Source organism: Odontomachus brunneus, unplaced genomic scaffold (genome assembly GCF_010583005.1).
Source record: "Odontomachus brunneus isolate Ranch 3 - 2012 unplaced genomic scaffold, Obru_v1 Obru_scaffold_005, whole genome shotgun sequence".
Classification (NCBI taxonomy): domain Eukaryota; kingdom Metazoa; phylum Arthropoda; class Insecta; order Hymenoptera; family Formicidae; genus Odontomachus; species Odontomachus brunneus.
The window spans coordinates 3,162,983-3,176,943 of NW_022639455.1; the positions used below are offsets into that span (position 1 = coordinate 3,162,983).

A 13,961-nucleotide genomic window follows, 5' to 3' on the forward strand; every position below is an offset into this window, starting at 1 on the left:
ATTTTAGACGTTATTGTCACGATTAACAACGATTATCTTTCTGATAATTTCAATTTTCAATTCTTGGAAGTGCAAAAGAAATGCAAGAAAGCAGACTACTAAGGAGAGAGGAGTAGCCGCTGATCTGTTTGCCATGTTTTCAGGCGTTCGACGATGCGATCGCAGAGCTGGACACACTTAACGAAGACAGCTACAAAGATTCCACGCTGATCATGCAGCTCTTGCGCGACAACCTCACTCTGTGGACCAGTGACACACAGGGCGACGGGGACGAGCCACAGGAGACCGGCGACAACTAACCTTCCTAAGCTTAAGTCCTTTCTAAACCTAATAAGAACATCCTATTCTCTATCGTCCCCCCGTCCCCCTGAAGTGCTCACCCATGTCCATCCACCCGATCCATCCATCCATCCGCCTGTCCTCTCGTCCCTCACGTACCTCGATTCCTTCTGCCTTCCTTCCTGTCGCAGTTACCCCTTCTCCTGGAATCTTTTCACTTCAAAAACTGATCCTTCTTCACTTCTTATTCTCTCTCTCTCTACCTCTCTTTCTCTCTATCTTTCTCTCTCTCTCTCTCTCTCTCTCTCTCTTTATCCTGACACGATCGCACACTGCTGCCGATACAACCGCCACAAGCTGCTACGCCCGGTTCGAAAAACTCGAATGTTGAGAACCCCGAACAACCCACCCACGCTCGACCGTGTCCGCCCTGCGGATGATGACCGGCGTTGCTTTCCGGGGAAGGATGTTTCTTAAAGATTGAACCTGGACACGCGTACAGAACATTCGCGACAGAGAGAGAGAGAGAGAGAGAGAGAGAGAGAGAGAGAGAGAGAGAGAGAGAGAGAGAGAGAGCGGCTCTCCTGTATTTCACCGTCGCGGGAATTGGATCATACTATTCTTCATCTGCTCGGAGTAGACGGGAAGCGGCTAAAACGTGTTCGATACATTCGTATTGTACGCGACAGGAGAATAATAATAACAATGCAACGGCGGATTATTGAGATGAGACCGGCACAGTCGAGCGAACCGTGTGGATCATTCGGTCTCTCTGGCACTTCGAAGTTTCTCAGCAAAAAATATAAAGTCCGTATTGACCCATTTGTACGGAGGAACAGGAAGGAGCGAATTGTGGATGAACAGAGGAAAGGACAGGAGGAGACATATACAACAAATCCTCCCCCGCATACCCTGTCTCGTCGACACGACTCTTAGTCGCGCGACGCCGCCGAAGGCGTCCGCGCGAGAGCGCGGCACACACTTCGGGTGACGAACATCGGTAACGCACATCGCAAGAAAAAAAAAAAAAAAGAAATAACGCAAACAAGCTAGATTGTATTATTCGGCTTCGCGAGTAGAAAACAAAAAAAAAGAAAGTTATTACACACTATATGAAAGGTGAAAATCACGTTGGGACGAGACACGGAATGCAGAGGATGTTACAAAAGAGACCCACTGTCATTACTCCCAGAATCTGCTCGCTGCTTACCATCTAAAGAAACAAAAAGAGTAATAAGGCTAGAACGAAGGGGAAAAATGAGAAGGAGGCTACAGACGAAAAGAGAGATTAGCGCGATGGTTTCGAGAAGATGCGAAGAGAACGAGAAAACCGAAAGAAAAGAAAAGCACGCATGAATCTACTACATTATATCCAGTTGTCATTTAAATTAAATTTCACATTGTCTAGTAAGTACGAATATTATTATACGAAGGGAAGAACGTAGGAGGAGAAAGGAGAGTAAAAAAAAAACAAATACATTAAGTTATTAAGTTCCAAAACGACATCAGTGGTGACTTGATTTTTACACTCTCGCTGGTTCGTTTTCTCTGTTCTTTCTTTTGTCTTTTTTTTTTTACTTTTTCTTTTCTCTCCGACACGCCTCCACCGACACCACCACCACACAACCATCACCATATTGCACACGCGTATACAATTCAGATATAATAAACATCTCCTCCCGAGCGGATTCCTTCCTCCTTTTTCCTTCCGCCGCGACCGAAGAAAACTTTGCGGTTGTCTCGCTCTCGTTCCTAGATGAATTCGCAGAGTCGCGTGCGGCGACAGTCTGGAGGTTAATCGATCCTAATCTTCCTCCCTACATTATAGTGCGACCTGTAATTTAGACAGGGAAGATCGGACCGATCAGGGGCGACGAACGGGCGCTCGTTTCTCACTAGTGGACAACTGCTCCATCAAGTAGTCTGCTAATAATTACTCTCATTATTTGTAATCTCGTTGTAACGCAGAGCGAAGGAGCGCGCCTATCTCGCCGCTCTGCTCGTCGCTATCCGCCGCCAGTTCTTCGCGTAGTCGTGCAATACCGATCGCGGAAAAAGGAGGACGGGGATGACACGCGACGTTCCGTTTCTTCATCTGGTCGAGCGCAGAGATCGCACACACATACACATATGTATAATCACACGTGGTTACGCGAGATTACATAAGTCTCGATTCTGACGTCCAAACTTCCTCTCGCGCACCCTCTTCGATCGCGCTCCTCGTCTCTCTTTTTCCCTCTCTCTCTCTCTTTCTCTCTCTCTCCCTCTAATATATTATACGCGATATATGTATATATATACACATATGCCATACACACATATAGATATATATACATATAATGTATATATATAATGTGTATATATATGTATATATATGTATCCATCTACCACATGTTCTTAGTGAACTAAGATATCGCGATCGAGAAGAACGGAGAGAGAGAGCGTAAATCGTATGTACACATTACCACACCTATTTAGACGTATAGTCGCATACTTACTTTCGTCCGTGATGAACGTGATGTTCATTGGTAAGAATACGCAATGGGTGATATTAATTAACAATAATGTCGCTTCTCGAGAAATAGCGTCGTACAAGCTCGAATATCGAGGGCTAATATTCGCCGGTCCTTCCATAAGATCCTATGAATCCGGTGAAGGTACACGCGCATCGAACGAAGTCTCGGTAAATCCTCGAAAGGATTACATCCGCACGCGCAATCAACGATCGGATTGCGAGATCGGACGAGACAGTCTACTCACTCGTATCGCGTCTTCATATCGTAATGGTCAACGCGAAACTTCGTTCGACATGTACCACATGCATCGCAGCTCGTGCACGCAGCGCGACATATGCGAGCACTTTGGTCGTTGTCCTGACGTTTCCCCCAAATATCTTATTCCATTTGAGCGAGAGCCGCAGAAACTCTAAACGGGAGGTCAAAGACTTATCCGAGCAGAATTCTTCGTCACGCATTCGTAGGACACCATCCAAGAGGAAGATTTCGTAGATATTTCAAAAACTCATATGAGCAAACGGGGAGCTGAGTGCCTCCTCGCTCTTCTCATATATGTATGTATAATCAAGCAAATGTGTATAATACGCACGTGCTGAAATTAATACATATACGCTGCAGACTTACATGTACGCACACAATATATACATACATACATACACACACACATATATATATATATATATATATACATGCATGCATACACAAAACACATGCATAATATAATATCGTTAACGGGAGACAGAAAAGTTTAAGCAGCAGGTTAGTCGCTAATTACACGTGAATGGGTAAACGTTTTCCTGTTGTCGTGTTGATATTTCTCGATGTATAATCGGTAGTTACTGTCTCAACAGCGAAATTGTCCGAGAAGTCGCCCCGCCGCCGCCGCCGCCGCCGCGGAGCCGGGAAAAGGGAGAAAAACGCACACGCGTGAGAGTAATATCATTCCGCACGTCGGACATTAGAAACGAAGAAGCGAGTGAGAAAAGAGGAAAAGTAAGAAAGACACGAGGGTGAGACAGACGCAGAGTCGGGAGAGACGATGGAGCAGCGAGAACGTCCGGACGGCGACTCCTAAACCGCCAATCCTTCTTGAGAACGGAAGCGAGAGAATGTAACTTGTGTGATTGAAGCCTCGCTCTAACCCATTGCCGATATTCATTTCCGTTTGCTTGACCGCAACGTGCGCAGGACGTAGAGAGAAAGAGAGAGAGAGGAAGAAAGAAAAAGAGCAAGCCGTCTGCTTCACATCCTGGCACGTCTACGTCCTGCGTTTTGCGTCTGCAAACGGGGCCTCGGGGTCGAGACGAGACGAAATGAGATACGAAAGAATAAGATACGAGCGACAAGGAATATGTGACATGTGTCGATAACGGAACGGGAGCAACCGGTCGGCGGGGAAGATCCGAGCGAACGAGAGAAATTCCATGAAATCACATGGACAAAACATCGTGCTTAGTTGCAGAGATAAAGTGAAGATAAGAAGATACAGCGCGTTGCGTTCAGCGGCACGCAATCGCTTCGTAGCGAGCGTTTAGCAATAACCCGCTGAAATGTGACCTGAACAAAATAGCGGCAACACATCTATCGGCGAGCTGAGGATACGCCGTGTACTAAGCGTGACCTTTGAAGTGACAAATTCAATTAATTCAGTCAGCAGAGTTGCCAATATGGAAGACAAGATATAATTTGTTATTGAAACATGCGACAATATTATCTTGTTCTTTTTTTAGAACTTGTGTTTCAAGTTGCTATTAGAGTCAAGTATTTGTCTTATTTTGTCCTTACTTTTTTGTCTGATCTTAATATCTGTATGATTTCCTCAGATGAAAAATTGTACAAACAGAAACTGCTGACAATCACGTCTGTTAATTGTCGATTAGTTGAATCAGAGTTTAGTGAATGTCATCCTTGTGCTCATTTCTGCCCAGCGTTGATTAAACCTTAGCCTGAATTTCAGTCCTTGTCTGAACAGAGTGTAGACTAAGATTAAGGTTTAATCGACGCTGGCAGAGACGAGCATTAGTCGAATAATCGTTTGTTTAAGCATGTGTGTTGGCATAACGACATCAGCTCGAGAGAGCGCCCGGCAGAATGTTTCAACAGCTCGCTGGGAATGCGTCGCATCGCTAATCGCTCACGAAGCGCTTCGTCCGGCTGAATGCGGCCTTGAATGTATTCTGAATAACAGCGAGTCGGACTCGCGTTTATTTCTTGTCGCCTGTATGTTATCCTTACATTTCGTCGCGAAGAGAGAGACCCAAGGCCGAAGAGTCACATGTTGAAGGGTGCGGACAGGTACCTCCTCCCCATCCTTCCTACCTCCCTTCCTTTCCGGAGAGTTCTCGATGAACGTTCAACGAGGGCTGGCTGGCCGGGACTGAGCGGATGTATGTGTATGCACGAAAAAAGAACTCCAGTTTGGGTAATTGAATGAAGACCAGACGAAAAATTCGCCAACGAGAATTAAAGCTCTGTTGACGCAACTCAGAACAATTGGCTAAGTAGAAACCTCCTGCAAAAATCTCAGTTTCTACAACAAAGTTTTTTATCTGGTCCCCGAGCAACAGAAAATTCAGTTATACTAACGGAGTTGTTTTGTTTGTGTGTCATATTGTGTGTGTGTGCGCTAGTGTGTGTTGAGAGGTGGTAGGATATGAAGGATGCATCACGCGTCGGAGGATAGTGTTATCGTCGATCTCGACCTCGCGCAGTGAGCTCTCTTCGAATGTACACGGTGAAAACAATTTCGTTAGTGTAGCTGAGTTTTCTGTTACCTGACGACCAGACGAGAAACTCGATTGTAGGACCAGAAAGATCGCTGTAGGAGGTTTCTACTCAGCCAATTGTTCTCATCTCAATCAAGATTTTAACGCAACTGAATGCTCAGGTAAATCTCAGTCACGATAACAGAGATATGATTCCTTATCAGCGAGTTTTTCGTCTGGTCCCTGTTCAGTTACACGAACTAAAATTCTTTCGCCATGTATCATTCTCCTGCTCCTCTCTTTTCATCTCATCCCATCCTCTCTCGAGGCTACTCTTGTTTTCCCCACATTATCGTCCTGCACCTTCGGCTCTCTTTCCTCTTGAGTTGACTTCTTTCCGAACAAGTTTTCCCCGATCCTCTGAACCTCCTCTTCCTCCTCCTCCTCTTTCTTCCTCTATCTTTCCTGTCGATCCACACCAGTCGTCTCTCTGATTCCGACCCCTTGAATCTTAACATCTTGTGTTCTTTTCATTTTTTTCTGGATATTATGAATTTTCCAAAATAAACGTTATGTTTTTTTAATAACACTGGCAGTGACTTTACTCGGGAGAGACACCGTCGTCTTCACGTCGTCGTCACCGTCATCATCATCGTATCATCCTTCATCTTCACCTTTGTCGCCGACGTCGTCGTAGTCGTCCTCATCGCCATCCGAGCGGCTTCTCCTTAGCGCATGATTTCTCCGCAAAACCTCTTTTCCCGCAATCTTCGAACCGCAATTCAAGGTACATTCTACTTTCTCCTCCTTTTTCTTTCGTTTTTTTTTTTTTTCGGCTCTTGCTTTCTTTTCCACCCGACTACCTTGAATTTCACACGCGAGGCAGCGTCTCAGAGATCGGCTCGCGCCGACCGCGATTGCGACGCAGAGCACGTCGCGTACGTCGATGAACGCGAGAAGAGCGGCGTAGGGTGCGTTGTTCCGATCACGTGGATTCACGGGGCGACCCTCGTCGTTCCCCGGCTAATCCTTCCCTCAGGACAACCTCCTTCGAGGCCGTTCTTCACGGAAAGCCGCGCAACACCGACCGTCCCGTTCTCCTCCCACGTGTCCGTTCTTTCCGCTTTCCCCTCCCCTCTCCACCCCCTCTGCTCTATACTCTTCCTCGCCCCCGTCCCGAATTACGTTGTTCTATTTGTATTTATCATCAGCCCATCGTAATTGTAAATTATAATTATTATAAACGTTTACACGAAATAATAAATTCTGATAAAATATCTGAGAAAAACCATAATCCCACGGCTGTGTGTCTTGCTTGCTTTGGCTGCGACGACAACGGCACCGTGTCGGAGGACGCGCAGCGTGTGCGTTTCACATGGAGACGCCGCGATCCGCGCGATCGTCGAAAAACGCTCGGGATCGAAGTCGAAATTACACTTCGACACGATCTTTATCATCGCGATTCGCTATCACCGATTCGCCGTCATGGACGAGAGACGCGTCGCTGATATCGGCTCGAAGTGACGACTTCCTCGAGTTCGGGATCCACGCCGTGGCGAGATTCGTGACGTTTTTAGACGTCTATCAGCAGCATATCGCAACTGGAAGATCTGGTCGTTTTCTGAATATGCCTAAACCGTGACGTTTGCGAGGTATTTGTTCATTGTCCTTTGCCTCTTATTGGAAATGTCATTACCTTCCCTTTACACACGCGAAAGAACGTGACGTGCAATTTACCGCATCGTCGTAATTGCGCCCGATGTAGATCGCAGTGAAAATCGTTCCTCCGGGGCTCTTGATATCGCAACGACGAGAGTGGAAATGATATTTGAAGTAACGGAGAACAAAGTACAACTTTCACATCGCAGAGTTACATTCGCGCACGCTTTTAGTTTACTCTCATGTCGCGAAATCGTATTTGAACACCGCCCGACGTCGTAGAATGATATTAATACGTCACCGGCCTCGATGTGCCATCACTCGCGACTTCAACGGCTCGCTCATCCAAGGCTTTTCGCGGCAGCTCGTGCGACGATAAAATAATTAAAACGAGAGACACAGAGAGAGAGCGAGAGAGAGGGAACAAGAGAGAATAAAGAAGAGCGAGAGAAAGAGAAAAAAAGAAGCAAAGGAAGTAGGGACTGCCGAGAAGAAACCAAGGCGATTCGAAAGAATAAGGACAATGCATCGTTCGATATAGTCGAAGTTCAGCAATACCGAGAGATCGAGAGCAGGCAGGAACACGCGAAGACTTTTTCATGCACTGAGAAAAGAAAACTTGAAAATTTGCTCTTGTGGGATACAAAGTTCATTCGCAAAAATCAATTTTGTTTCACAGAAATTAATTGTACACTCCACAAATAAATTTTCAAGGGTTTTTTCATGTGTACCTAGGACGCGAAAAAGAATATTCATTATGATTGCTATTATGGGTATCATTGTACTAGGTGTATATTCCCCGCCCTTGTCCCTTGACCTTCTTCGCCGTATCCGCCCGTTTCCCCCCGTACCTCTGTCCGGCTCCTGCGTCCCCATGTTTCTTGTCGATGGTATATCCACACATGTACTTGGTATACACGACTTTTATGCATTATGTATACATACATACATATATATATATGCATACACACGAACGGGGAGAGACACGGTAAATACGCGAGGTATATATATATATATGTACGTGCCTTTTCCGACAAGAAAGGCCTACCTAACTACGATTAATCATGCTAAATTTTTTGCACAATTTATACGTGTAGCTGATATCGAAGATACTCGAAGAAATACGGTTTTTTGCTAACGAGAGTAGCGCGAGAAAATTACTTAAACGCGAAGTGACGACGAGACGCGAGATGTCGAACACGCGGGGAGACGCGAGGAGAACAAATTCACGAGAAAGAGAGAAAAAAAAGATGAAAAAGAGAAATTCCGAATCGCGTGACGTTCGCGAGACGTCCGAGACTCCTCGGTTGCACCAACGAGGACTAACGCTAATTACTGGAAAATACGTCAATTTAGTTCTATCTATTGTACACTCAAAAAAATAATCTCGCGGTCGTAATGAGCTAGATGCGAGAAATTAGCTTAGATCGGTATAAATGACACTGCGATATCGCATGTTTTGTACTTAATCAATACAGTGAGTGTAAAAAGTATTCGTACCAGAGATTGTCTTAACAAAGACTTGGTGTACGAATATTTTTTACACTCACTGTATGACAGGGACAGAATTTCTATCTGAACTATTTGTGAAATTGAACAAGAAAGCTTCTCTGTGGCGTCCATACAGATTAAAGTCAGTTACACTTCTTCTGAAAATTGTCTGTGGTAGGCAAGAAAGATTAGCGACGCGAGACAAAAACAAATGTATAATCCTTATGCTCACTTAAACTCGCTCACAGATATTACTGAAATACTGCTACCGTAAACTCTACGTACCACAGGCAATTCTCTAGCAGATACAGAAAACAGCGATACATTTTAACTGTGACATTTAGTTTTCTACTTGGACCAGTAAAACAATTCTTTTGAGTGTATACAAGAGGAAAAGGAAAATCCACGTGGACGAGTAATGTAGAGCAAATTTTTCAAACTCGTCTTCGCACACCGTGGCGAACGAGAAACCCCGTCAGTTAGAATTAGCATGAACGCGCTGAAGTCACGTTGCTGCAGCTGTTTCAGACCGAGTTACACCGACGATTCGAATTAACGAGCGCAGAGATGAACGATCGACCGTCTCTGTCGAAGTTGGGAAGATCCCATATCCACGTGGATAAAGGGTCAATGGTATCTTAAGCGCGGATCGACTCGCACTCGCAGTAGTTGAATTGAGATTCTCTCTGTCTCCTTTTAGACAGCTAGACAACTCGTAGCACGGCTGGCTATAATAATGCGGACTGCGGCGGACGGTTAAATCGACTACAATTAGCGCTAATCGACGTCGGTAGAATCGGCTCGGGGTGGATCTATTAATAGAGATGGTCTCAGACGTGCGACTGGGCCCGAAAAATGATCCGTCGAGCGCGTGTTCGGACGTTTTTCGAACACCTCTCGCAGGTTCGCGCCGTGCGGACGGTAGAAGACGCGGAAGCGCGAACAAGAGGCTATCCGGACAGCACAAACTTCTGAAAGACGTCTAAGAAAATGAGATGTCTTTAAGACGTTCTAGAAGGACTCGGATTACTGAGTTTAGTTTAATTAAATTAAATCTTCAAATTGCATTGTTCAATTTAATTAAACTAAATTCTAACTCTAAAAATTCAAGTTAAATTATTCAATTTAGTTTTAAATTATATAAAAAAATAATGATTAAATCAATCCAATTCCTTCTAAAAAAATATGTTTTATAAATGTCTTAATTAAGCATTTTTAAGGTGTATGAAAGATGTTTGAATTAAGTGGATTGATTAAATGGATTAGCTGTCTGGGTAGAGATAGAGACGTGTAGGATCAGAGCGAGTTTCAGCCCGCGGTCAGGTCGCGACACTTTCGACCTCTCGAAAGTCGCTGGTGGCTTGTGACACGGAAAGCGCGGTGAAGACGTCGTGGAAAGCTCGCAATCGCGACTAGGGATTTCGGAAGGGCGAACGAGAGGCCAAGGAAGGCGAAGAGACGGAGAGTTCCCCGCCTGAGAATGCGTGGGAACTTACCGCGTCCAAGACGAGATTGAGTCCCTGCGTTTAAGTGTAGAATATCATTTTCGTGCGGTAGACGAGCTCGCGGCGTAGACACTCCTAAGGATATCGGCGGCAAAATCCGACAGAGACTGTCCGATTTTGTTGAGTTCGCGAGAGCTAAAACGCGTTGAGATTTCGAAAGTTCTCTCCTTGGTGAAACTTAATTTTTCTCTGAATGTAGTTGACTGGCAACCCTTCTTTCATGAAAGTAGAGAAGCTCGTCTGTACGCAAATGGCGCATTCTACTCCGATATTTTTCACGTTTCCTTCGCAAAATGATCGTCGTAAGCGTGTCTAAAGTTACATCAAATCGCGCTATCGTTGCTTTGGCGCTCATGGGATCGTGTGTTGCGTCAGGTGTCTGCTTGATGCAATATACGATTCTATGAGCGATATTGCGTCAACCTGCTTCCAGCTTTCATCGTATTCACACATGCTGACCCTCCTCCGTGAAATTAAATTCAGTATCTCGATCGACAAGACCGTTTGTCTTCTGTCCGGAATTTCCTTTTCTCATAATACCGGAGAGTATTCGGTCTTGTGGATTTTGTCGCCACGTAAGCCTCTCTAGAACGACGGTTTTCCTCGGTTTCGCTCTTCTACGATTGTAGCCTGTTTTTAGCTATCACCCGACCTCGCCCCCAACCCTGCCCCTCCCGAACCCCCCTCAATCGATATAGATCAATGCCGTTTCAATCGAATATATTACACGTTAAATGGATTAACAAAAAAGAGAAAAAAAAAGAGGAGAAAAGACGACGCTGATTTGGCGGGGTGATGTTTGTAAATAAATCTGTAAAACGACGAACGATGCAATCATTTCCACCCACATCAATCACCGCGTCGATGCCGATACAAATCTTTGAAAGGTAGTACAGTATATTTGTAATTTTTCTCCAGATTCAGACTGTAATTCAACTGACATTCGCTACCTCGCTTCGTGACGGACGAAGATCGCACTGTCTGTCACGCAAGAGAGTAATCCATCAGCGATCGAAAGCCCATTCAGATGACAGCCGATCGATCATTCCGACGTGCTCGCTACTTACAATTGATTTTTGCTGTCTTGCAGCATTCGTAGCAGCAAAGCGACGAACGTCTGCCCAATAATACGACGACGTTTCGTCCGAAACGATTGCTCGGTGATCTCCGGAGCGAAGTTCACTGGTGTTTCCAAATTTCCTTTACGAGGAGTCTCTTTTCCTCTTTTAGGCGCCAAATTTGCATGAAATGTGCGTGTAAAGTTTCTCATCGATTGCAAGGAGAACGCCTTGCGTCACGCACTCGCAAATTGCACTTCGTCCTGGCTACGAGCGGCACGTATTTGAGCAGAGTCCTCCGTTGCGGTCGTCACGTGGAACTTTGCCTTGACTACGAGACTCGTGGCACGTATTTGAACGGAGTTTCTTGCCTCGTGACTGTTCCACCAAAGTATCTCGTTGAGACGGAACTTCGACGGCCAACCACGAAATGCTGCCACAGCGAGAAGCACTTTGTATATCCCCGAGGAACTTACATCTGTCTGTCCAGGAATAGTTGAACGACCATCGAGTTACCAAAGTTATAATCTAACAGTGTTATTAACCGAGGATCGTATCGAGCTTGTTTTGAGTGACTGCCTTTGAGTGTTTTGTAGTTGCAAATATAATTCGGACAGGAACACAGACGTTATCAGGAATATATATATCGTCTGAAGTGAACTTACCGTATTTTATTTTTCACACGGGAGAAAGATCGAATTAAGAGGGAAGGAGATCGATCAACTGGTCGCACGACCAGTTTTATCTTTCAATCTTCATTATCGTCTCTCGTGCAAATTAATCGCTGATCGATTGTAGTTTTCACTATGTCGTCGGTTTATCGGTTGCAACGAGGATGCGTGCGAACGTACCAAACTTATCATTTGTACGTCTCATGGTCAGTAGCTCAAACGATTTTCAATGATTTAAGCATTACTCATTATTGGGATGATCTTTATTGTTTTTAAAAAAACAAAAATCCCTTCTCTCTCTGATAGCACTCTGTTCGTATAAAGAGCCTCTGGACTCTTAATACAAGTCAGATTTCTTATCGCCGGTGGCAACAAGTGGACGACAAATAGCTGGCGACAGAATATCGTTTATTCGTGTATCAACGTTATCATCACGTGCACGGTGCTTATGAGGAATACGCGAATCTCTCAACTGCAATTTCTTTTGAAAGCGTCGGAGGAAACGCCATGCAATCTCCCGATTCCCAAGAGCAAACTTCAGGATGGGTAAGTTAAAACGTGAAACTGCTCATCTCGTCCATGATCATCACTCAGCTGCACAAATTTTTAAAAGACGTTTAAGGCCCGTATGAGTAATTGTTATTTAAAATTCGTCTCAAATAAGATATTCAGATTTGAGTTCAGAATTAGATGAGAGATTTTTCAGTTGAGCCGTGATTACAGATATGCAAGTGACACATCATAATTTAGTTGAAAAACTTTGTTCTAATCCTAAACAAAAATATGAGTATTTCACATATGAGACACGTTTCAAATGACAACTATTGATATGGACTTAAGAAAAATAGTACAGCTTTTAGACGCCTTTTAGAAGTTTTAGAAGTTTTCAAGAATTTGAATCTTTTAAAAACTGAAGACACCTAAAAAATAAGACGTCTTTCAGACATTTTTAATCTATTTAAAGAATTTTTTAAAATCAGAAGAGAAAATTATTTTATATTTCGAAGTGACATAAATATGATAAATCTGTCAATTATGCAACGAGTTTCTTTTTTCTTGTGAAATGTGTTGTAGTAAATGTTTCTACACACAGCGCTGTCTATTATAATTTCGTCAACATTGTTCGAATAAAACAGAAAAATTAAATTTATCTGAACATATACATGTCAGTACTCCTGAAGAGATTAAGATATCTTTAAGAAGCATAAAAGACGTCTAGAAGAATAGAACGTCTCTTTAAGATATTTTTGACAGTTTAGAAGATGTTTATAAAAATAAGACATTTTCCAGATGTCTTTTGGAACCTTAAGAGACATTTAAAAAATAAAACGTCTTTTAGGCACCTTTAAGCTTAATCTACAAGGTGCTCTTTGCTTTCTGTTTCTTGTTCTCTGTCTTTTTTTAGTTTAAGGCTTAAGGTGTGAGTCAGAAAGAGATAAAGAAAAAAAAAAACAAGAAGCAAATAACACATTGTAGATCAAGCTTTAGTCTCTTCAGGGACGAATTACAATTAAAAGAATATAATCTTATTTGAATGAATTGAAAGTGACAGAAATATGACATCTGTGTTATATGACGAGATTTTTCTTTCCTTTGTGCAATTTATGATGAATATTTATTCATGCTGTCCATTATAACTTTGTCGACATTCTTCGAGTTAGAAAAGAAACATTGAACTCTTACTTGAGCGTACATGCGTGTATTAATATTCCTGCAGAGCTTGAGACGCCTTTTAGAAGTGTCAAAGACTCCAGGAAAATAGGAGATTTTTCCACGTCTTTAAAACGTCTTCCAGAAATTCGTACTGTCCGAGAAGGTGAACGAAATCGTCCGCTCTCCGAACGCGCGACAAGAAGATCGCCAAACCATGACTCACGCGCGCGCGCGCGTCCCGCCATTTTGGAAATTGCACGAGCTGTCGAGATCTCGTGGCACTCGAGTTATCGATATCTCGTGGCACTCGAGCTATCGATATCTCGTGGCACTCGAGCTATCGATATCTCGTTGCGCGCGAGCTATCGATATCGCGCGGCGCGCCTAATTCGAAGTTCGAGAGCGGCGCGCCATTGGTCGATCG

General features: G+C 44.0%; 1 protein-coding gene across 3 annotated transcripts in view; it reads left to right on the forward strand.

Annotated features, from left to right (window-relative positions):
• The window catches only part of LOC116850188 (14-3-3 protein zeta), a 66,894-nt gene extending 60,805 nt beyond the window's left edge, over positions 1-6,089 (forward strand). For all 3 annotated transcript variants that reach the window (XM_032828168.1, XM_032828186.1, XM_032828178.1), the window contains exon 5: positions 144-6,089. In XM_032828168.1, coding sequence (XP_032684059.1) covers positions 144-299 — 156 coding nt within the window. In that variant the 3' untranslated portion in view covers positions 300-6,089. The remainder of the gene's footprint in view (positions 1-143) is intronic.
• The last annotated feature ends 7,872 nt before the right edge of the window (positions 6,090-13,961 follow it).